We start from the raw sequence: 23514 nt of genomic DNA on the forward strand, positions 1-23514 counted from the left end.
TGTGCAGGCTGTTCTTAAATTCAATGGAGGCCAGACATTAGCGAACATTTGTGACAGAATGGCATCTTCTTCCTTGCTGTTGCATCAAGGATCTCAGGGAGGCTTCCCAAAATCAGTCTCGCTAGAGAAAGATCGCGCTACATCCAAATCCTCCTCGAAACCACTCGCATCTTTCGACAAATATCCAACAACTCCTGCATTACTGGCCATTTATCTCCACTTAGATCTAAACGTTCGAGTTCCGATGAAGCGGCAGAGAACCCAACCAAATCATGGCATATCTAGGAATCGAGTAGCTACACACACGAATTTGGCGTTATAACTATAGCTATCCTCCCTGAGGATATATATCAACATTCGAATTTGGCAAAGAATCGTTGCTATACGCATGGGTCTGGTCGTTGCATATATCATTGCGCATCACCGAGCTACTCTTATGGGATATACAAGGTCGAAATATCTATTCGTGACTTATTCTAAGACATCTTGTGCCCCGAAAGGCTCAAGCAAGTATGTGTCTAATGACACTTTCGAAACAACAAAACAGAAACAAGATCAAGGTGACGCCACCACCATTACCAAACACCCAATGTCTAATGCCCAATACTCAACGCCCAACAGCCCCGAAAAGACCTCGGTAGATTGTTGGTAGTGTTGGCCGCTAGTTGCATCAACATTCGAGGTTGTCATGTTGCCAGTCGGAATAGGCGGTTGACCGTAGTACATGTTGCCTTGATCTCCAGAAGGCGGCATACCTCGACGTTCCGAGGTAGCTCGTCTCTGCTTCACCAACGCGAGTTCTCGATCGCTTGCTTCTCAACACGGCGGAGTTCTGGCTCGCATGGGTCTCGAACGAACGAAACTTCGAAAATGCCCTGGAAGCTTCGTCTATTACGCAGAGCACACTGTCAGCGAATGTTCTCATGATCATGAATGGTCAAAATAGTAGAGCTTGGAGATTATTTTTGAAAGGAAAGGGAAACTTACTGCTTGCGGATAGCATAATAAATTGCCTCCGCCTGGGCATCGACCCGGGCAAAGGCAACTTCCAAGATGCGCTGGTAATCATCATCTGGGCAGGGACGAAAGCGGTGGTAGCAAAGCTGATATTTTGTACAAGATTTCATGAAATCGTCCCACACTGGCCAATTCATGAATTTCTTTGGACCCTTAATTTCGATAACACGAGATCGGTCTTGATTCTCGTAGTCGAGCTGGCCATGTTGATTCCAGGTCACATTCGCGCTATCGATCTGAGCGCCACGGAGCCAAAGACTATTGTCACGGACCTTGCTCAGAAAAGCCGTAGCGCCATCATGTCGCATGAAAGCAATGTTAGCAGCCGGGAAAGGATGTAGAGGAGGAACTCCAGGTCGGATGTGGACGGAGAAGACGGCACCGGTATCGATCTGGTCAATGATCTCTTTCTCCGTGATGTCTCCTGGCAAATCCTTCCAGAACAAGACGCAGTTCAGGCTTGGATGCAGGTCTTCGATGGTTCTGGCAGCAGCTCTAGAATGCGAGTTGCTGAGGTACCTACGATTTTCGGTGGGGCTTCGGACGATGCCGGCGCGTTCTTCTCGAACCATTCTGGAAACGTTGAATGGTCCAGGGTTTTCTCGATCAAATTCTTCAGTGGAGATACCATGCTCAGCCTGATATTGCTCAAGTGACTCTAAGAGCTCTGGAGGAATTTGAGGTCTTGCAGGACCAAGGGATCGATTAGCGACAGGTGCTCTAACAGCCGGGGCTGCAGTAGCTGCGCTAGAACCCTCTCCAGTCTCGTCGTCACGATCTTCTTGGCGTTGATCACTAGGGGTGTATCGTTTACCTCTGTGGATTCGATGACGAGGGTGGGCTAGTTGGGCGAAGCGTTCAGCTGTATGGCCTGAAAGTTGGCGTGTCTGATCGGATCTGTAAGAATGTTAGCTCCTTCGCTTAATCAGGGGCTCGGCAAATTTACCTGATCTGGTTCTCCTCAACTCGGGTAGAGTTCAGGACCGTACCAGGTTCAGCTGAAGAATCGCGTGTTTGGCGTCCGCTCGAATCACCACCAACTGGAGTAATGGTTTCAGATAAGCCATCTTCATGATCTTCCTTTACACCATCTTCCTTCACACCATCTTCCTTCACACCTTCCTCTTTCAGTGCAGGAGCTTCATTGATTCCTTCCATGGCAATGGGTTCTTGTCCATTCATTTGGGAAGGAGTCTGAAGGTTGTCATCAAGATGATTGGCTCTAGGTTGAGCATCAAATTGAACAGCCTCGGTGATTTGCACTGGATCCATTCCCGTATGATGGTCATTTCTATCCTGTTCAGGAGCAGTTCGGACGGATGCGACATCGGGTGCATGAGCGATGACAGGTCTACCTGAATTCATTTGGTGGAAACCATCGCCTCTGAGATGATTATTTTGATGTTGTCCATTAGGTACCATTTCTCGGGATCGAATGGGAATGTGGCCATGAAATTGATCAGCAGGTACCATGTCTCCAAACCGGATTGGATGATGGTGTCTGCCCGGTGCAATCTCTCGGACATATACATAGCCTCCTGGGCGAACGCTCTGTGTTGGTAGATAGTACACAGTCTCTTCGACAGGTCTCGCAACGGGGTGCATTCTATACTGATTTTCGAATCCGGTACGGAATCCAAATGGTCTCATGCCTCGGTTCATCATACCCATACCGTGGCCATTACGATATAGTCCCGGAGGAACCCTAACTGGGAATCGTCCATGATGATGTAATCCAGGAGGAGGCATGCCTGCAAATCGGTTATGCGATACAGGACTGAAGCCACTGTGATAGGAAGTTCCACCTAGCCCTAACACTTGAGGAATTTGGAGGTTATAGCCGCGTCGATGAACGAGGCCATGATGGTCCTCCTCCAAGTCCAACTCCTCTAGCAACCTCTTCTTGGTTTCATGGGTTCTATAATATGGCCATGCGAAAGCAGCGAAGTTCTCAGCGACAATCGGCAGGTGGAATGGGAATTCGGCTACTCTTATTAGTATTTCAAGATACCATAACGGAAAGGTGTCTCTTACAGGTTCGGGTCAGCTTGGTTCCACAGTGGAAGTCCAAGCTCATGCCATGCTCCAACTTGAAGGTCACACCATCACGCACATACTCTCTTGGCAGTGCTCCTGGATAGCGTCCTTCGGTAGTCATGTTTCCGGTGGTGTATATTGATCCCCGTGAGAACGACACCGAGGGTCGAGACTCATAAGCTCTGCCATGTGCATTGCGGATGGGAGTTTGTGGATCCGACATCTTTCGAGATAGAACTTCGAGAACGAAGGAGACGGATGAACAATAGTTACGGAAAGTCTGAATACTCTCGCGAGAAGCGTCAAACTTTCAAGTGGGGGGGAGCAGTTCGAGACTCTATTCGAGAAGACTTCGGTGTGTGTTAACGGGGATCGAGTGTGTACTTCCAAGAACTTCTGTGGTTATTGTTAGAAACACCGAAATAATAAGATACATGGATGGAGCCACTAGGACGAGAGTCTTCTGGAACAATACAGCAGAAAAGAAGTGGCTCGAGTTCAGGGGGGACAAGCAGATGCGGGGTAATGCGTGAATATTTGTCTTGGATGGCTGCAAAACCGAGTGGAAAGGAGGAGGAGGGGATACGAACGATGAAAGACAGATGCCAATGATGGAGACACAGAGTCCACAAAGCGTGCTCGTGCGCTTCTCAATCAAGACCAAGCTTGATGTATTGTTATGACTGATGAAGCCCAAGGTCGAATCGAAATAACAACTGGCTCCGGTATCGCAGAGACGAGCACCTACAAAAGAAATCTGAATCGTACGACTCTGGATAGAGTATCTGCTCCAATGTTCTCTCTTAATGCTATCGGACAGCAAAGAGGACGAATAGTGTAGCAATTGAAGGGTGTAAAGATTCAAGAGCCAACTATCAACTAAAAAATCATGATTAGCCCAGGACCTCAGGGGGAAAGTTTCGAAGGACGCAAGCTTCAAGCAAGACAAGCTCAAGGTCGTGAGATCTGCTTCTGAATTAAAGTCAGGGGTAGAGGAGAGGAGACTTTACATTACCTTATTGTACAGAGGCAATACCCTTGGTAGGTGTATGGCGTCACGATCGAATCAACACCAAAATCCAAAAATCGTACGATTCTAGAATCGGTGAAAGCTCGAACGCTGTCTTGAAGGGGGAGTACAGAGTGACGACCGCGAACCAAAGTGCGGGGTGACGTGTTGTTACAGGGTGGCTGGATTGGATTTGCCGTAGCACAAATCCACTGTTAAGACTCTCAATACAGGACACTGTTGTGAGGATAGTGTCTTGGCTTGAAATCAAAGCAGGAATTACTGGAGGGTAATGTACAAGGAGTTGCTTGACCAGCAGAAGATGTGTGGCGGGCTTGGTGTTGTGAAGAAGAAGAGTTTTGTTGTCGAAAAGAACGCTAAATCCAGCCTTATACAGCCGCGCCTAAAATTTCCCTACGCATAGAGAACCCCGATTCACCGATTAGAATCACGTGTAGGTGATTAAGGACCTTCTCGAAGATTTCAGTAGCCTCGTCAAGTAACCTCGAGGCTACCTGCAAAGTCCTGGCTTTGGAACTGGTCTCTCAACTCACAACTCATCCGCAAACTCACTCGCATTAACATTGTCTCTGAAATACTTCTTGGGTCTATATATAACCTTATGTCATACCCACGGCTCTGCTAGAGACTGGAAGGGGCGGTGCCGCCCTCTCTTACCCGAAACTCTTAACCCTTCCTTAATCCTTAATAGCCCGGGATAGCTTACCGTTACTCACTGACTAGGGTGGGGACTTTGAAGCTCTGAGAGTGCTCACTTTGAGAGTGCTGACTTTGAGAGCTCGATATGAGCTCTAAGTGCTCACTTTGAGAGAGTCCGGATCAAAGACGCACTGCAAATTTAGTTAGCTGATAAAGCTTTTAGTCCTTTCACTTGCCCTCGTTAGGTCAGCCGACATTGGACCTTTAGTAAATCCAAGCCGCAAAAAATCCTCAACGCTTAATCCCCTTACCTAGGTTTCGGGAATACTTGGGAACTGCATTGTTTAACAGCAGCTATCTAGGCCTCAAGTGGCCTTTCTTCTTTCAAGAACTAGATCGTTCCCAGCTGCCGGAAGTACATAGAGTATCTTGTAGCTTTTCAACTTAACATAGCATCTAGAAAACTTGTCATCAGAACTGGCTCTTTCAAGAACTACACGCCGCATTTCGGGTTGGATTCTTGGGAGATGTTCGAGGCATTCTTTGCTTCTCTGGCTCTTACTCCTATCCCAATCAAAACTTGGACTTCAAGGTGTTTAGGCTTCATCATCACGTTTTCAATACTGCTCCAGTATCAGATGTGGAAATTCTCCATATTATTTAGTGGATTCGGCAGTTGAGACTAAGCACGAATCTTACCAATATAGCCTTCTTACTAGCCACGATTATGAATTAATCAAGAGGAGATTGACCTCGAAAGGTAAAATACTGGAAGCCGGTTCTACAGTGCCTCTTGAGACGTAAACACGCGAAGTTTTTGACAGTCCATCTTGACATTCCGTTTTCTTTTATCTGTCAAGAATGTTTAAGAACTTCGATCTCGTCTCACGGGAAGACTCTGCTGCCAGAGAAGAATCACCCATCTACTATATGCCATGGGACCTTAGACTGAACAACATTTAGGGTTATCACTTAGGAAAGACCGCAAGATTCAAATAAATCTTAAAATTGCTACTCGGCATGCGAAGTGCTATCTACCCCTGTTTCCAATAGTCTCTTGTCCTATCCAGAGCGATCAATCGAGACAACGCTCTCCAAGCCAGTGAACACGGTCACTTCCAAGACGGCTTCCACCCAAAACGCAAATGATACAGTACTGTGTAAGTGAAAAGGAATAAAAATTCAGAATTACTACAGCCGTGAAGGTTCTCCCCCCCTTCTCTCTCTTTCTCTCGCTTGCGCCAGCTGCTATAGACGCTTTCTTTAGAAAAGTAGAGCTCGCCACCCCATGAAGAGATCCTAAAGCATGTAGCCTCACCCAAAGTGACCACTCAGGCCCCGACCGATCGTCACTCGAGGCGGATTACCCGTTGGACCTTGGACGGCCAATTGAGCGCAAGGATCTAATCCATACCAAGCACCAACCAATCCTACGAACTCCTCTTGCCGCTGGATCTGCTGCAGGCAGGTTTGGGCTTGGCCGTTGATGCGAGCGAATCTGAATTCCAGACACTTTCGACCAGGACGAACTGGAGGATGCTCTAGAACACGATCCCACTGGAAAACAGAGACCTGTCTAAAGTATTGAAACCAGAAGTCGACCGTCATCATTTGCTCTGGGCCTTCGACGAAGAGGACACGGCTGAAGGTCATAGTGTTGCGGATGTATCCCTCTCGATTGTTGTATCTTCCCTCCAAGATGTATCCTCCGAAACAAATCCCGACCCTAACTTTGTTCAAGAACTTTGCTGCACCCTCTGGTGTCATGAATGTCAGCTTGGCAGCACACGTGTAATGTATTCCATTCGGAGGCATGATGTGAAGTGCATAGACAGCGCCAGTATCGATGCAGTCGAAGAATTCCGAAAGTGGAGTATCAGATGGAAGACCGCGAAGGAACAATGAACAGTTGCAGAAATTGGGGAGATTCGCAACCTGATGTTTATTCGCGCTTGAATTTCGGTCGCCCTGGTATTGACCATTCGAATCGATGACGGGACCAACGTTCGGTGCAGTTGCCATTCCCCTTTCTAGAACCATGTTTGAAGGTAGAAACTTAGTTGGCTTCGGGATTTCGGTGAGGATCTTAGAGATCATGGTATCGGCATGTTCTCGAGTCAAGACTCCTTGAGACCCTATGCAGTAACTTGTGTACATGCGGGAATCTGCATCCAATGCCTTGGACGCGTCAAAAGCAGTCGAAGATAGGATGGTGCTAATGTCTTTGACGTTGGCTGTCTGACCGCATCTCTCTGGTTGTTCGAAGCTTGGGGGGACGAAGCGAAAGGATGGAGAGTTGGGTGGTGTTTGGAAAGGAGCCATAGCTCGTATGCGCTCTTCCATTCGCGCGGCATGATCGGGGCTAGTGACGCCAGGTGTTGGGTTAACGTACTTATGCTGCTGTGATGCATGGCTGGTGTGTGGGGATTGCATTGTATGTGGTTGAAAGGGCAGTGCACGAGCTCTCAGGATGCCACCAACTTGAGAGCAGTTGTGAGATTCTAAAACATTTTTGTTAGAGTGATCAAATGACTTGTATGTGATACATACCTAGACGGATAGCTCCAGTAGTAACTACCCGTTGAGCGCAAGAGCACGTAACTGATGTGCATTGCTCACATTCTCTCGTCGCGACTTGAGACCATATTTTTTTGAGATAGCCAGTCAAATTTGACGTAGGAAAGAATGGATTCATTGTATCTAGTGGAATAGTTCCTTCCGTGTGGAAATCGAGAAGTTGTTTCAGAAGGTAAATGAGAGATTGCAGAAGAAAGTGGATGCTGTCGAATATTTGGTGGAGATGATTGAGGTCAGGCAGATGTCGCAAATGTAAGGTGTTAGCGAACGCTTCAACTTTCTAGTCTACGAGGGAAAACTAAAATCCGAACATCGAAAGAAGATACTCGAGTGAACGAGTCTTCGGTCCCTTCGCCTGAATTTGATTTGTCTGAGGTTCTCCAAATTTCTTCTCATCGGACGTGGCCAGATGAGACTCTCTGCCTTGTCTGTGGTGTTGGAAACTGTGGATCTCTGCTCTTGATACTCCTTTACGGATGAAATATCCAGTATATTTAGCTGGATTTTGTATCCTGTATAGAGGCCAAGGAATCCATCTGCTGCTCAATACACACCTATTTTCTGTCTGTCCGAACATCTAGGCCATTCGTAGCACGATAATTATACGTGTTCAAATTTTAATCTTCTCTCGGCGTCCACTAAACCTCTCTTTCTCAATCCTGGCGATTTCAACAGAGCACCGGGACGATTCTCACGTGATCAACTTTCCCGTGTCGGTGCATTCTCTTTTTGCTGTATATGGACTCTCGGACCACTTAGCATACTTTCCCAGTTCCAATATAATTTAATCACCACATGGTCAACTTTGTGGTGGCTATTACATAGGCCAAGAATCAGCGTAGAAATGGCTTCAATCCTGTGTACTTGCATTTTCTTACAATGTGGGGTTTGCAACACGTACCTCAATTTCGCTATTTTCAAGTCCTCGATCGAATATCTAAAGATAAACTCGGTGACTGTATAATCAACATCATAGAACCGCTGAAACCATAACCAGTAGCTCTTCATAAGTCAAATCGTGTGCAGACCCAAACTCAGCAAATGTTCTACTCTGATCTAGCATCAACCCTTTATCGCTGTGGAATCGCCCATAGGCGGCGCCGCAACCAGGGTCAAACTAGATAAAAACATTATGGTATAGAGCTTCATTGCTGCAAATGACTGTGAATGCTGCCTTTCGCTTCGGGTGCTACTCTGCTCGCTTAAATTCAGGGGCATTCTCGCCTAGCGCAATGCTACTCACATTTCGAACCTCTATTTACATCCATATATTACACAGTCAAAATATGAATGAGCGCAAGTCTTTTAATTATATTTGTATTATTGTGTTGCAATGCTTCGTACGACTATCCGTTACGGTGACCATGCGTCCGGCAGCTTAGCCAGAAGAAGATGATCCAAATCCCTTTCTATCCATTAGTCCCAGGATCTTCGTTGACACTAAACCAATCACTTATTGTTACCAATCTGACCACATGGATCAGGACCGTACCAGACAGATATACCATAATGAACCAACACTCTCTCGATCATCTGTCTGCAGGTCTGCGCCTGTCCATCCACTCGTGAGAATCGAAACTCCATTCGGAGCTTACCAGGAGTGTCACACTGCAGATAACCCCATCGATCAAGTTGGAAAGAACAAGCGCTACGGAACTTAGCATCCCAGAACTGTGGATTCATCACAGTGGCAGGTCCCTCAATCCTCAGCACACGTGTCTCCGATGTTGTGTGGCCTGGTGATCCATGCTTATCGTAGATACATGATATCCAATTACCCGCAATTTGGATACCATAAGTACGATAATGATGCATGAAGATAGCTGCTGCTTGTGGACTAACGAACGCGAGTTGGGCGGCCATTGTCGAATGATCGGCGGTTGGCAGTTTCAAATGAAGAGACCAGACACTGCCACATTGAATGATATCAAATATTTGGGAGTGTTGAGTATCAGGCCGGAGCTTCATCATCCAAATCGCAGAATTGAGGTGATCCGGGAGACCATTGACTCGGTGCAAGTATGACCCTGCGAAGACATCTCCTTGATAAGAAGATCCCAGTGGTTTGCGGGCTAGATCTCGACTTGTCACACCAGCCGCTTCCAAGGCCATAGTTGAAGGAACAAATCGACGTTGTGCTCCATTCAGTCCAGTTGGAGGATGGAATACGTTTGACTTTAAGACCTGGTTCTCTAGCGGACCATGATTGATAAAGCGTGCGGCGTAAAGACTCGAGGAGCCCTGATGCTTATGTCTGGTATTCTGCGAAGGTAAGAGTTGTGGACCAGGAATTTGGCCTTGAGATGGGTGGAAATGGTGGATCATGGTAGCTCCAGGTTGACAGAGACCTCTAGTCGGGACTACCTGCGTTTGGATTGCTCCAAATGACCTGGCTTCGGTTACGGCCAACTCACTGGTCTGACTTGAAATGACCTGTGAGATATCTGGCATTTGTTCTTCACACTTAGGCGGATACTGCTTGTAGCCATTGTAGGCACCGCCAGTTGGGTCAAAGGGTAGTCTGGTGTATAGATTGGACTTGTTTCGGAGTTTGCTATGGCCTTGCCAGTCGAAACCTCGATCTTGCTCAACATTTCGAGGTCCTTGAGGCTGACGGAATGGACGTTCACGGCTTGAGGGAACAGGATAACTTAGATGAAACTCAGCCGATGCAGTGTCCGAATCGTTGGCAGGATCAGGGCTTAGTTTTGATGGGTGATCGTCGTCAGTAGCGCGTCTGAATGTAGACGCAGCCCCAAACTGGTTAAGGCTTGCGCCCTGGACATTCTCTGTGCGCAAAGCGTCAGGGCGTGACAATGATTCTCTCCACATCCCGACACTTAGTGGATGAGTTGGTAGTGCAGCAGCGGCGTTCCCAGAAGTCAGACCTTGCTGAGCAAGAACTTGTCTTTGGAGGTTGGAATCATGGGTCGACAATGAAGCTGTGAGGCGCATAGTGGTAGATTTTGTAAGATCTATTGTATTGTCAGTAATAGGTTGTGACCAATATGCAGAAATTTGTAGCTGACCTGCGACTTGCGACAGCGCATTATTGGCCGAGATGTTGTCTCCATGAGAACCAGCAGATGCACTCTCGGCGTGTATTGTCTGAACTCTAGGTTGTCTATGATATGGTACGGATCTGAGATCATGGAGCAGTTGACGTCGCACAGGGTCATCATAACCGTCCATATTCAAGTGTTTGCGAGTATCTGAACTCATGGTCATCAATAATCTGTGTTTGTTAGATTTACAATATGTCAAGATTCGGGGCGCAAGCAGACATACAAGGTATCAGATAGTCGCGACCTAGGAAGATTTGGAGTCGGGAACAAAGAGGCAACAGACTGGACTCGAGTAAGTCGAAACTGTCTTTGCCTTTGTCCTCGAGTCGAATCTTAGCCTCAAGGTTCAAGAGGATACTCGAAATAGTTAGTGGATTATTCCAAAGTATTCGAAGGATAGTCAAATCTTGAAGTTTGTACTGTGCATGTGCATGAAAATATAAAAAGAAGAAGTAAATATGCGCCTCGAGCCGTAAAGCAAGTATCTGCGACTTGGAGCCTAGTGTGCTCGCTTAGCAACACGCCGACGAAGCGCAAACCTCAAGTCTCTCTCATCTATATATGTTCCACGTACATGCTATAACATGAACTATCATGACGTTGGAACTTGCACAGTCAAGTTCTGAAGATTGGATCTGCAGCTGCGAGAATTTCGTGCACTTTATTTTCATTTTCCCAGATACCTTTTTGACCACAGGGCATGCCGCGCAAGGATTTTCTATCTTATGCCTCTCCCTGAATGTCCTTAGTATCTACCGGACTTGTCAAGCATTATAACCTACCAGATTATGTGTTGCAGTAATCCATTAACACGTGCTAGCACGAGAGAGAAGAACAGTGCTAGCGGGCTCTACGCAGGCGCTGATATGATGAGAACATATTACACTTATATGAATGTTTTTTATTGTTCTTCGTTTCTCTTCAGTGCCACATATATTATTACAAGCCCATCCATGCATTTAATACCGTCGTTCTCTGTCATGACCGTGCAGTGAGCCTCTCAATCGGCGCACCAATTGCACCGTGATGCATACTGAAGGATCTCAACTGGCAAACGCAAGTGAGAACCAACCCATTTACTCTCACCATAGCTAATCTGAATGTCCAAGCCCCATGTTCTCCTACTCACCAATCAAACATCCCCGGCATACCCCGACGATCCCCACCTTCCTCATCGTACAGCCTCGTCAATTCCTGTTACGAGGATCGCAAGGATCGGGACCGTATTATGTGTACAACACATTTCGATGAGCAGGATTCCAGTCACACTTCTGCTTGCAACTCTGTGCCTGTCCAACGACACGAGCGAAGCGAACCTCCATTCGAACCATACCCGGTGTGGGGCTCTGAGACATGAACCATCGATCTAAATTGTAATAGCACGCATCGTCGAATTGCGCCTTGAGGTATGGCCAATTGACGAGATAGCTAGGACCATCGATGATCAGGACTCTGGTTTCAATAGTATCGAGGCGACGAACACCGACTCGATCTGCAGCGACCCGTACCACATTGCCCCCAATTAGAAGAACATTGCCATTATTGGCTCTGTTCCAGAATGCCAAAGCCGCCTCTGGAGTATTAAAAGAGAGTGAGAAGGCGAATGTAGTATACCCTCCCGTTGGAGCCTTCACGTCTAGAGCGCGGACTGTTCCCTCCTTAATCATGTCGAACAGAGTCGCATAATCTACGGACGGAAGATTGGTTCTCCACAAAGCACAGTTCTCACCAATTGGAAGTCCGTTGACTTGAGAAAGAAATCCATTGGAGTAGATATTCCCAAGATAATTGGTCCCAGTGGAAGCTGGGATTCGTCACGGCGGGCTTGACCGCGGAATTGAAGAAGCATGTGCGAGCTTCTGAACTCTCGATGACGGATTGGACGACGTTGCATAGCATGGTTTGGATGGGCTCTAGGGCTTGAAGCCGGTCCCACTGCAGCTGACTTTGGGATTTCTCCAGGCATCGTCTGAGCCGCATTAAGCACGGAGAGAGTTGCAATCGTGGTTATTGTTGATGTGGACGCAACAGTCGAATTAGTAGTTTGGGTGGACGCAATATGCGCACATAGTGCTACTCGATCCTGTTTCTGTCTAATAAGGGTGTTTTCTGAGAAAGTTAGAAAACATTCATATCAGTTCAGAAGATTCAACTCACCAACGAGCCGAATTGCACCCTCAAGGTCAGAAGGATGGTGGATCTGAGGTCGATCAGGATCTCGCACAGTTGCCATGGTGTCCCTGTTGTTGAGTTGAGGATTGCTCTGGTCATTGTAAGGACCAGTGCCATCTGATCGCAAGTCGACAGAGTTGCGCTCCATATCGAGGGCTTCGAATGGAGTATTTCTGTGTTATTGTCCAAGTAAACTCTTGATGAGTAAGAGTAATGTATGCTCAAGGAATGATTGAAGTGACAGCGCAGCAATGTCCGATATCGCAACTGTTAAGTCCTGATCTAAAGGGCGGGATGTTGTTTTCTGTGAAAAAAGAGGTAGAAAAGACGTGAAGACGCATACTAATAGTCTCTGAATGGCGCACTAGTTTCCCGTTGCCGTGTGGGTTTGCGTAGATAATAGGGCATTAGCATACCAGCCCGCTTAGCCCATACTTACAAGACTCAGTCAGGTAGTGATTTTCCCGAGACTGGACATGGGAGGACTCTAGATTAAGGTCATGTTCATCGAACACAAGCCATTTCAAGAAATAATGTCATTCGAGAGATTACGGAAAAGAATAAACTGTACGATCTCAGAAGATAAGTAAAAAAAAAAAGCATTGGTATCTTTTCAGAGGCGCGAACTTACCGAGAAAGTAGATTATTTCAAAATCGTAAGAATATTGGGATCGAGGACGTCACTCAAGGCCTTACACGATTAGCTGAGGAAGCCATAAAAAGCCCGATAAGTTGAAGTATCTCGACCCTTGGACGTGTTTTAATGCAGACGTGTTAGAAGGAACACGCCACTTTTCGGAGAGTAACTTCTTCTCTCTCTGTCGTTGGTCACGGCCTTCAAATCTCTTGTCTGAATATATCAAAAGCAACACAAATCAAGATTTCTGGTACGTGTGTACAGCTCTATCGGTCACCTTTTCCAGAACCATAGGCACATTCTTACTATTTATATTTTAATTTTTTGTAGTTCCGAAATACTCAACATGCGCCCGACCTTGTATCCAAGACCGTATTTTCCTAGCACTAAGAATCCAACTCCCCTGGGCTGTCCCAAAAGTCCTCCGCTGCAGCTCAAGGCGTCAAGATTAAAAAAAATCAAGTGAAAAAATTCGCCATGATACTCGTTACCTAAGTCTTCCCCAATTCCGGATCATGCCACACCCATCGATACTCTCTGCCACATGTTCTTAACCTCCGATTTGAAATGGATGCGCGTTACGCTTAAACTCTGGTCCTAGGATCACACGGATCGGGTCCGTACTGCGTGAACAACACTCCTTGATGTGCTGGATACCAGTCTAGCTTTTGCTTGCAGCTTTGAGCTTGCCCGTTGACTCGAGCAAACCTAACCTCCATGCGCACCAGAGAAGGGTCCGGACTTGCCCCAAGACTCCATCGATCCAAGCCATAGACACACGCAGCATCGAAATGCGCCTTCATGTTTGGCCATGTAACCAACCATGCTGGAACGTCGATGAGGAGAACCCTAGTTTCAGGGATATTTTGAGCACGGCGACCGACACGATTTCGCATCACCCTGAGTCTCTTTCCAAGATGATAGAGAATCTGGCCATTATTGGCTCTGTTGAAGAAGGCACCTGCGGCTTGAGGTGACATGAATGTCAAATCAGCGGCCCATGTAGCATATCCGTCACTCGGGGGAACGAAGTGCAGAGAGTATACAGCTCCTTCGTAAATCAAATCAAAGAATGCTTTGTAATCCCCTGATGAGAGATTCGTGATATAAAGACTCGCATTCTCCTCATCTGGAAGTCCACCAACCTGAGAGAGGAAAGACTCAGTATAGATGTTTCCTTGGTAATTAGTCCCAGTAGCAAGTTGGGAATCATCTCTCTGTGCTCTGCCTTGTAGTTGCTGAAGCATAGCCGAGGGTTGGAACTCACGATGGAGTACCGTTTGCTTGCTTGAGAGGAATCATTGCTGAGGCTTGGATAGGAACGGCGAGAGATTGAATAACTGAAGGAGGAGTTGTACCAAGCATGCTGACATTCATGCTTTGTGTGTTGGTGACTTTAGTCTGACCGTTTGTAGAAAGGGTGGTGGATGACCAGTCCTGGGATCTCGTGAACATGGAAGGACCAGTGCCTTGACCATAAGGATCAAAGCTATAGCCATCATTGACAAGATCGAATGGAAATGAGCTTGGTTGATGGCTGGGATTGTACATTGGGATCATATTGTTGTTTTGTGCGTATTGGGAATGTTCGTAATGACTACCCGTGGTCAGAGCCGTGTCATGACTCTGAGCGGGCTGGAAATCTGAAACAGGTCCAGGGAAGAAGCTCCAATCTGTAAAGTGATCTGCAGAGCTGGAAACGGTCCTGCTTGAGGCAGCGGTAGTCATGGCTGAGGTAGACGTAACTTGAGAGCCGTATCTCCGATTGAACATGCCATGTAAGAGACCTAAGGTTTGCGCTTCTTCATCAAGGCCTGATTGATTAGCGCGAGAATAGTTAAAAGAGTCGAAACGACTTACTACTCTTAACTTCGGAGGAACTCATTCTCTGTGGATTGAGAGTTGCCGCGACTTCAGGTTCTTCGGCCTCCTGGACAGCAAGGGCAGGTTTGCGGCGCCAATTGGTACTATTCATACCATTTGTCGTAGTGCTGGTGGTATTGCGATGAACTGGATGTTTGGAAGGGTTTGAGCTACTGCTCTGGTGTCGGGCAGCCATTTTGCCATCGTTGCGCTCCATGATGAGTTTTGTTGAAGATTCAGGCTTGAATTGAAGGACTGGGTTATGAGAAGTGCGATTCGAAGCGCAAAGAGGTCTCAAGTATGCCTTCCAAAAAAGCAATACCTTCTTCACGTAACAACAAGAGCGCTGTAACTTTTGACGACCTGGTAACAAACGTTGATCCAAAAAGTCCAACCAGAATGCTGTTGTCTATGAAGAAAGAAAGAGCAGACATAAGGAACTTGAAGGCGCATACCCATACTTCCCAACTGGTGCTAGTGCTCTATTACAAGAAATCGTTTTGGACACTAGTGGAACAGCTCGCTTAGCTCAGGGGAACAGGACTCAGTTCCACTGAGCGCAACAGAGTGAGATGCCTGTCTTCACACCTGGAAGGAAAGAAAGAAGTAGAAATCATATCATAGCTCTGGATAAAGACAAGACGTAACACTGCTGGTCTTTATCTTCTTCTACTAGACTGTAGCTGTATGAGAAGGCAACGGGTGATATGGTCATGAGCATTTCTAGCAAACTCGAGACTGTGAGATTGCTAGAGGCTGAGGAGACTTCCATGCAGACTCCTGCTTCAGGTGTACATGTCGTCCCATTGTGTAACATACAATATTTACATCGTCAATCATTATATACAGCGCCTAATCCTCTGGCTCAGCCTTGATCCTAACCGCTTCTTCAACGCCATCTTCATCCACATGTCCCACCACCCGATCTCTCCTCGCCCCACCCTCATTCTTGACATCAACAACATCCACCATCCTACCTCGAGGCAATACTGGCTGTGCAAGAACCACAGTCTCTATACCAGCAGGACTGAACTCCTCTGGGCCCATAGGCAGAGCATCTATATCGATCTCCATATTCAGCAAGCTCTTCAAAATGACTTCGCTTCCAGCTTTGCTCATGACCTCATTAGCATGCATGCACAGCTCGCTGGTGACACACTCTACGCAACCCTCATGACAATGACAAGCTTCAACTCTCCGTACTGCTTGCTTCAGCAGCAAATCAATGAACTCGAATGCCTTCGTGCTGATACCTGACCCGCCTGCCCCGCCTTTGGCATCGTAGAATGTGAGTCGCGCTGGACGTTTGCGAGATGACTCTTTTTGCGCAAACTCCTTCTGGGGTACTTTGCATTCTGTACGAACATCGCCAGGCATGCTGACCACGAAGTTTGGCATCAAACTTAGTACTGCGTGCTCTGCGGCATGAATAGCACCTGCTACGTTCAACCGTCTTTCTACCAGGATTTCGAGGGCTTGTTTCGGGACATCTAGCCACATCCCCTTACTGAACAGAATAATAGGAGGATTATCGACCTGTACAGCATCCAGGATGCGCCTACGTTTGTCGACCTTGAAGAAGCCAAAGACTGTTTGCTGAATCTTGATTTGGCCATAGAACGCTCGAGAAAGCGATTTAGGGATACGACGAATGGCTTCTGTTTCAACAGGATCAATGTCCGTGAATTCTCGCTGCTGTGTTGTCCAGTCCACTCTCACGAGCTCTACCTTGGCTATCTTACGTTCTGGATTGAACTCCTTCACGAGATATGTATTGCCCTGGTGGAGAAAGATGCCCCCGTCGTACAATGTGAAGAAAGCTCGAGATGCCTCTAATTCTTCCAAGACAATATTCTTGCCATGACTGATATCCACAATCGCAAAATGATCTTCTTCGGTGTCTCGGATGCAGACGTACTTCGAAGGCACAGGTCGAAAGCGTTCATGGCAATGGTAGAATCCCAGCTCATCTTTTGTCATTCTTTCTTCAGCAAGCTCTTGGGTATTCTTGCCGAAGTATTGAGCATCTTCATCTGGACGAAGAGGCATCTCATATGCAGCACACTGCAGATGTCCTTCCAACACCAATAAGTTCTGCAAGTCAACTTGCAGTTCGCAATTGGGCTTCGTGAAGATCTCATCTGGATTCTGCATATAGAATTGATCCGTAGGAAAACAGTCTCCTACAAGTACAGACAAGGAGTCTTTGTTCCTTCGGCCAGCCCGACCACTCTGTTGCCGCAGATTTGCGATAGAGTATGGAAATCCGACGGTAATGACAGCATCAAGTGATCCGATATCGACTCCAAGTTCAAGTGCCGTAGTAGCAACGATTCCCATCAGCTTTCCATCGAACATTTCGCTCTCGATACGGCGCCTGTCTTGGGGAGTATAACCACCTCTGTAGCCCATCACTCGAGCCATACATTCTGCACGCTCCAAGTTCGTCAATTCGGTCTTGACAGCTCCAACAAGAGCTTCACAGCCTTTTCTGATTCTACAGAATGCGATCACTCGAACTCCTCGGAGAATCAGTTGACAGAACAATCTTGCAGCCTCAGCCATTGTATCTCCGCGCCCGCTAGCAGGGTCCCCAGGATCTTTGTACGGCGTATTCCAGCACAGAAATTCTTTTCTGCCCGAAGGTGATCCATCGAAATCTGTCATTTCGACCTTTTCAATCCCAAAAATAGTCTTAAAGTGCTCCAAAGGATTAGCTACAGTAGCAGAGCAAGATATGAACTTGATATGGCGGTTTCCCACCGCCGTGCATATCCTCCTCAAACGCCGCATGATGAGAGCAACATGAGAGCCAAATAAGCCATTGTATACGTGGATTTCGTCAACTACCACATATTTTAGATTCTTGAGGAATGTACGCCACTTCTCTTCTTGGGGCAAAATTGTGATATGAAGCATGTCCGGATTGGTAAAGATGATTCTGCCTTCATCACGGATGAGATTGCGATCCGCCATGGCGGTATCTCCGTCGAAGGTTTCAACGATGGTCTCTTCCAACCCAGTCATAAATCTCATCATCTCTTTGAGACTCCTTCTTTGGTCCTGAGCTAGAGCTTTGGTGGGAAATATGTACATTGCTCTAGTATTGTGATCTCGCTCGAGCTCATGCAGAACCGGGATCTGGTAGATCAGAGACTTTCCCGAACTGGTAGAAGTAGCGACGATGACATGGTGTCCATCATGAAGATTGTTGATAGCTTCGGCTTGATGAGCATAGAGTTGCGTGATATTTTTCGTGTTGTAGAGAGCATTGACCAGATCTTGACTGAGCTGGAAGTTCAAATCACCATAGATTGCCTCTTGAGGATCAAACACTCTATGTCCATCTGGGACAATCTGTCCAGTGTACCACTCGCTGTCTTTAAGCTCTTTGATAATCTGAGAAATAGATTCTCTTTCTTTAGGAATAGTTTTAGGTAGAATGCTGTAATCCGGCTTCGGTGTGGTGCTTCGGGAGACGCTTGGCTGAGGAATATATGCTTCAGCTTCCTTGTCCAAAGTCTGCGCGGGATCCACATTCTCCTCTCGACAGCGATTCAAGAAAGCATTGATAGCACTCGTAAACTTCTTATTCCTCTTCTCAATTAGCCCCATCATCTGTTTCTGGCTGAAGACCGGCATCTTCAGATCCTCGTCTCTCAACTTTCTGGTAGCCTTGGTTGGTTCACCAGTCTTCTTGTTCTCAACTTGTCGCTTCAAGTCCCCATCAACAAACTCGAAGAACAATACTTCCTTCCCATCGCCGATTTCTTCGTCACCAAGCCCCTCGCCGCCAGTCACTCCACCTACAGAGACATCAGGAGGTGGACCAGCAGCATGCCAACTCTTAGCTCTCCCACCCTTGAATGTATCATCTCTTTCCGAGCCCCGCACATCCACTTGTAGCATGGCTTCATCTACGTAAGAGAAGTTCATGCCCCCAGGTCTCAACGCCACAATCTTTGCGACCTCTTCAATTTCCAATGTGCGCTTTGTATGCCCTTCCACAGCCGTTTTGATTGTATCAAAGGTGGTCGCTAGATGCTTTCGTGTAGAACAGAACGTGAAGACGAGGTTCAGTGCTCGGTGGGTCTTCTCGAGAGACTGGAAATATGCTGGCCAAGGAATGTCACTTGTGACGGGCGTGGAGAACGACGATGCATTGCGAGCAAGAGCAGGTGGTTGCTTAGACTTTGTAGCTCTTCGTGGCTTTGCTCCGCCATCATGAGTCTTGGTCAAGACCGAAGTTGTGCTGGAAGAGGCTTCAACACCCGCTTCGGAAGCTGGTGCGGGGGATTGGCAATTGTCGTCTTCGGCATCTTTCCGTTTGCGTTTACGCACTATCTTATTCGACACAGTTGCTGCTTGTAGCGATGCCATGCTAGGCAATGTGGTCGTGGTTTCAACATGAGTAGTTGTGGTACTTAATGGTGTTGAGGTCATTAACGACATTTGAATTAGAACGCGATTTACACGCTACGCGCTATCACGTGCACTTGTAACAGATGGATAGGTACTAGGTACGTTCTACATTGGCAACACAAGGAAGACTATTGGAAGTATCATAGTTTCATTCCTGCCTCGATATTGCTCCTCAAGCGTTTTATAAATATCAAAAGCGTGTGTATGCACACGGGACATCCGCCGACTTTGTGTGCATGGCCCCATATCCGCCGCGCTATGCTGAGTGATTGCTGGTATTCCAATAGTCCAAACTCCATCATAGCAATCCGATAATACTTAAAGTGAACCTTTCCCCGCCCAGAAAAGACCATACATGTCAATGAATTCTATGACAAAGGGAATGATGACGGTGGTGAATGTGCTCAAATGCCATGGCATTTTATGCTTTCTCAAGATTCAAGTTCTCTCTGTATCGATGCAATCTCCCTACGAAACAATGTAGCATTTGCTTCTGACATCTGCAGCATGTTAGTAAGCGATTGAAAGTAAAGGCCAAGTACGTACCTTTAGCAGAATGTTGATCGGTTTCGGCTCCTTCTCTCCCTCAAAAGCTGTGAACAGTATTTGGGCAGATGAAGAAGCAGGTTGTTTATCCGAGAATGCCATTGCCCGAACTATAATCGTGTTCAAGACCACTCGATGAGTGTTTTCTTGTCGCATAATGAGACGAGGAACTTTGGGAGCGTTTGGATCAGCATCTTCGTCGTCTAAGCCTGAAGCGTCGAATGAGCCTGGTATTGGGGCACCGTTCTCATCGAAGCTCACACAGCTCTTGGGTGCGTTGATCTTGAGGACCTGGATAGTAAAACCATTAGAATGTTATGTTTCAGGGAGACGGGTATCAGACGTTGTCTGCCTTGAAGCCTTGGGACCCGAGTTGCTCAAGAAGCGACTATGTTTCAAGGGAAGTGAAAAAGGGAGAAAGTTGTTCCAGCAATGTGACTTACCCCAACCCCACGTTCCTTCCATACTTTATCCATAGCAAAAACTTTGGCACGCATCTGCAGTAAGGTCGCCTCGCCAGCCTCTCCGTCGTCAATATGAACTAAAACAAGATTAGTACGATTGTAAATACTGGAAGATGAGGTTATGGCAAACCTTTAGTAAGTCTGATCTTCTTCTTGTCATCTGCTTCGACCTTCCCACTCTCTTCATCCTCGTTACCATCTCCACCCTCGCTATCGCCATCTTCATCGCTATCAGGCTCTTCGTCACTTTCCGGAGCACCAAAAGCCTTGATTGGCTTGGATCCTGATACCTCCGTCTCTTTCACAGGTGCGGCAAAACTGGACAGCTTTGGGCCAGCACCGCCAGCAAAACCATTCCCTAATTTAGATCCAAACACGCTCCCACTTGCGAGACCACCAAACCCCGATGTAGCACCAGTTCCAAAACCGAAGCCTGTGGTAGGTTTGGCGCCCAACGCTCCAAAGCCACTTGGGACTGAAGCTGTGGACGACTCTGCCGGCTTAGAAGCAGCCAAAGCAGCAAATCCAGATGGGGCTTGAGTATTTCCGCCAAAAACGCTTGGTTTAGAGGCTCCCAGGCTACCAAACGGAGAGGTACTCGAAGCTGCGAGAGAAGCGAAACCAGAACTCGCGAAACCAGAAGGCGAAGTTTGTGGTTTGCTGGAGGTTTCGGATGTCTTCGAATCCTTGTGTGAGGAGTTCGTCGCCTTATCCTCGGATTTTGTGGTTTCCGTCTCTGCAGAATCTGCTGGGGCGGTTTGCAGCTGCGAGATGGTTTTAGCGACTGCGATGCTTTGAGGTTGAGCAAAAAGCAAGCCTACCTTTGCTTCTGCAGTTGTCTCTGTTGCCTTTGTGGTATCTTCCGATGTGTCTCGAGGACGCTTCTTTTCTGGCTCAAGTCGCGTCGTTCTGCTTCCATTCACAACACTGCCATCGGCTGAAGAACCGGGCTCGTCAGCAGCATCGTCCTCCAAATCCTTCGAGTCGTCCTCCTGGTCTCGCCCTCTCTTCTTCTTTGGGGAGGCTAACCGTTCCTTCATCTCTTCATCTTGCGCATCGGTAGGATCAGTGTCGGGTGTGCTAGCTCTGCCAGAGTCTCCCATTTCCTTATCTTCGCCAGTGGTCTGTTGTACATCAAGAGGTTGGACTCGAGAGACAGTCGCGATCTTATCGGAGATAGTTGTATGCTTTAACTCTTCACTCGCAGCTACAGTCGCAGGATCGTCCCTTTGCGCGTCTCGTGTCTGCCCAGGTCGTTCATCTTCAGCCATTGTCCGCGCTGGCAAGTCGTGATTCGTTGATTCCGTGACATCAAGTTCGTGATTCATCTTGTCCTCGTGATTCGAGGTCTGCGAGGATTTTGCATCTGCACCAGCAGTTGAGGCCATAATGTTGTAATTCTCCTGATCTTCATGCAAATGTGTTGGCTTTATTTTGCTGCCCCTCCTTGTCGAAGTGTAACCTGAATGGGTTCTCGGTTTGCCGAGCGAGCAAGTCGCGCTAAGGTTAGCAGTAGCTGGCAGGCTGGCGCCTTTATTATATTCTATCCGTCACAAATATTGCAATTTCTTCTTTACCGAATTCACCAACTTGAGTCTTTCGATAAGGCTTGGCTAGATTGACCCAAGAACCCTTTAAAGTACACACATTTGGAAATCTCTTTCGAGAGTACAGATCGTGCGCCTGCTGCAAGACAAGTAGGTTAATCCTTGTGCAGCCTCGCGGTTTTCAGCCTCGTGGAATCCGCACAATCACCCAAGTTTCCTCGAAACTTTTCGCGCGTCCCAAGTAGAAGAACCATGGCCTCAATCAAGGTACCGATCTCAATTGATATACACACAAATCTCAATTCTAACATCTTTCAGAAGATCGAAGACAAACCCAAGACATCATCGTCCCATCCCAGAATGGCCAAGCCAGCGAAGTTGTCCTTCACCAAACTTCCGGCGGAAATTCGATACATGATCTACCCTTACCTGCACCTCAAACTCGACCGGCCCATCAAAATCTCTCCTTCCAAGGGTATTTTCAAGCGAGGGTTGAAAGAACAGAAGACTGGCATCCTTCGAGTCGATAGGCAAACATACCTTGAAGCTGGCCCTTTCTTCTACTCCCAGAACACGTTCCTCATCGGCAACTCTCCAAACCCCTCGAACGAAGAACCCAATCTTCATGGATTGAAGCAATTCCTTACTCGAGTTCCTAAGCATCACCTTGCTGCCATCGTCAATATTGGGCTGGTTTGCTATTTCGACCATAAGAGATCGTATGTAGAGTACATGACCCTCCCAAAGACTCATTACTGATTATGTATCAGGTATGCCTCAAGAGCAGAATGGATCTTCATGATGCAAACATCTCTCAAGCGTTTCACTGGAGCCACCATGCTACAGTGCTATGCAGAGCGTTGGCTTGCTCACCCTCAGAACACTCTATGGGACGGCGGTCGGCCCTCTGAAAATAAAGCATCTATGAAGAAGTTGTTGACCATGTGGCTTGATTCCAGTCCTGAGCATAATCTGTCGATAGATCCTGTCGAACTCATCGCACTGAGACCCTTGCTTAGAGAACTTACGGAGGATCATCCAAGAGTCCGAGAATTCCTGCAGAGCGTCAACTCTTCCTAGATGTAAGATTGCTTGGGCCCTACTTGTGGCGAAACAGCATGTAACATTTCAGCTTCTTCTTTCTGGATTTTAGAGCAGACAGGTATTCTCTTCCACTCCAAATTTCTCAGCACATTTCCTTGTCCTGCAATTGCAAGTGGAGGAAATCAAGCAGGGTTCTGCGGAGTGAATGGAACATTCACGCCTTTTGTAGAGATTAGACAATGTAAATGATAGAAAGAATAATGCCCTCAAACAAATCATATTCTAAATCGTGCTACAACCATGTCAACACACTTTCATGCCCCTCCATTAGATAAAGTTTCCCGTTCAGCCCCGCTAACTGGATAATCCCCACCACCAGCACGATCATCCAGGGGTTCACACCAAATCGTGGCTGTGCTGCAGCCCCCAAAAACAGGGATCCTACGTTCCCCGA

At 47.2% G+C, this 23514-nt stretch overlaps 8 protein-coding genes across 8 annotated transcripts; 1 reads left to right on the top strand and 7 right to left on the bottom strand.

Annotated features, from left to right (window-relative positions):
• Positions 1-983: 983 nt before the first annotated feature.
• Positions 984-1604, bottom strand: LY89DRAFT_585563 (uncharacterized protein; the record flags this gene model as incomplete). Its single annotated transcript, XM_018209327.1, has 1 exon — positions 984-1604. A coding segment is annotated over one exon (621 nt), but the record flags the coding sequence as incomplete, so codon positions are not given.
• Positions 1605-6112: 4508 nt separating this feature from the next.
• Positions 6113-6367, bottom strand: LY89DRAFT_548638 (uncharacterized protein; the record flags this gene model as incomplete). Its single annotated transcript, XM_018208275.1, has 1 exon — positions 6113-6367. A coding segment is annotated over one exon (255 nt), but the record flags the coding sequence as incomplete, so codon positions are not given.
• Positions 6368-8749: 2382 nt separating this feature from the next.
• LY89DRAFT_585643 (uncharacterized protein) lies at positions 8750-9412 on the bottom strand (the record flags this gene model as incomplete). Its single annotated transcript, XM_018209332.1, has 1 exon — positions 8750-9412. One exon carries the CDS (start codon positions 9410-9412, stop codon positions 8750-8752), a length of 663 nt encoding a protein of 220 aa, XP_018071134.1.
• Positions 9413-11591: 2179 nt separating this feature from the next.
• Positions 11592-12685, bottom strand: LY89DRAFT_718534 (uncharacterized protein; the record flags this gene model as incomplete). The annotated part of the gene is made up of 3 exons (XM_018218421.1): positions 11592-12023; positions 12095-12474; positions 12523-12685. The coding sequence occupies 3 exons, from the start codon at positions 12683-12685 to the stop codon at positions 11592-11594; spliced, it is 975 nt and encodes a 324-aa protein (XP_018071135.1).
• An 846-nt stretch (positions 12686-13531) lies between these two features.
• On the bottom strand, positions 13532-14560 carry LY89DRAFT_64000 (uncharacterized protein). Its single transcript, XM_018211645.1, has one exon. It carries the CDS (start codon positions 14419-14421, stop codon positions 13759-13761), a length of 663 nt encoding a protein of 220 aa, XP_018071136.1. The 5' UTR covers positions 14422-14560; the 3' UTR covers positions 13532-13758.
• A 1328-nt stretch (positions 14561-15888) lies between these two features.
• Positions 15889-19455, bottom strand: LY89DRAFT_684828 (DEAD/DEAH box helicase-like protein; the record flags this gene model as incomplete). The annotated part of the gene is made up of 1 exon (XM_018214963.1): positions 15889-19455. The coding sequence occupies exon 1, from the start codon at positions 19415-19417 to the stop codon at positions 15890-15892; it is 3528 nt and encodes a 1175-aa protein (XP_018071137.1). The 5' UTR covers positions 19418-19455.
• A 136-nt stretch (positions 19456-19591) lies between these two features.
• On the bottom strand, positions 19592-21925 carry LY89DRAFT_684829 (uncharacterized protein). Its single transcript, XM_018214964.1, has 5 exons — positions 21291-21925; positions 20600-21233; positions 20449-20546; positions 20006-20296; positions 19592-19959 (listed from the first exon to the last, which is right to left on the bottom strand). The coding sequence occupies exons 1-5, from the start codon at positions 21855-21857 to the stop codon at positions 19891-19893; spliced, it is 1659 nt and encodes a 552-aa protein (XP_018071138.1). The 5' UTR covers positions 21858-21925; the 3' UTR covers positions 19592-19890.
• A 110-nt stretch (positions 21926-22035) lies between these two features.
• On the top strand, positions 22036-23325 carry LY89DRAFT_684830 (uncharacterized protein). The gene is made up of 3 exons (XM_018214965.1): positions 22036-22283; positions 22335-22735; positions 22787-23325. The coding sequence occupies exons 1-3, from the start codon at positions 22269-22271 to the stop codon at positions 23094-23096; spliced, it is 726 nt and encodes a 241-aa protein (XP_018071139.1). The 5' UTR covers positions 22036-22268; the 3' UTR covers positions 23097-23325.
• Positions 23326-23514: the final 189 nt, after the last annotated feature.

The sequence above is a fragment of the Mollisia scopiformis genome, assembly GCF_001500285.1.
Source record: "Mollisia scopiformis unplaced genomic scaffold LY89scaffold_12, whole genome shotgun sequence".
Classification (NCBI taxonomy): domain Eukaryota; kingdom Fungi; phylum Ascomycota; class Leotiomycetes; order Helotiales; family Mollisiaceae; genus Mollisia; species Mollisia scopiformis.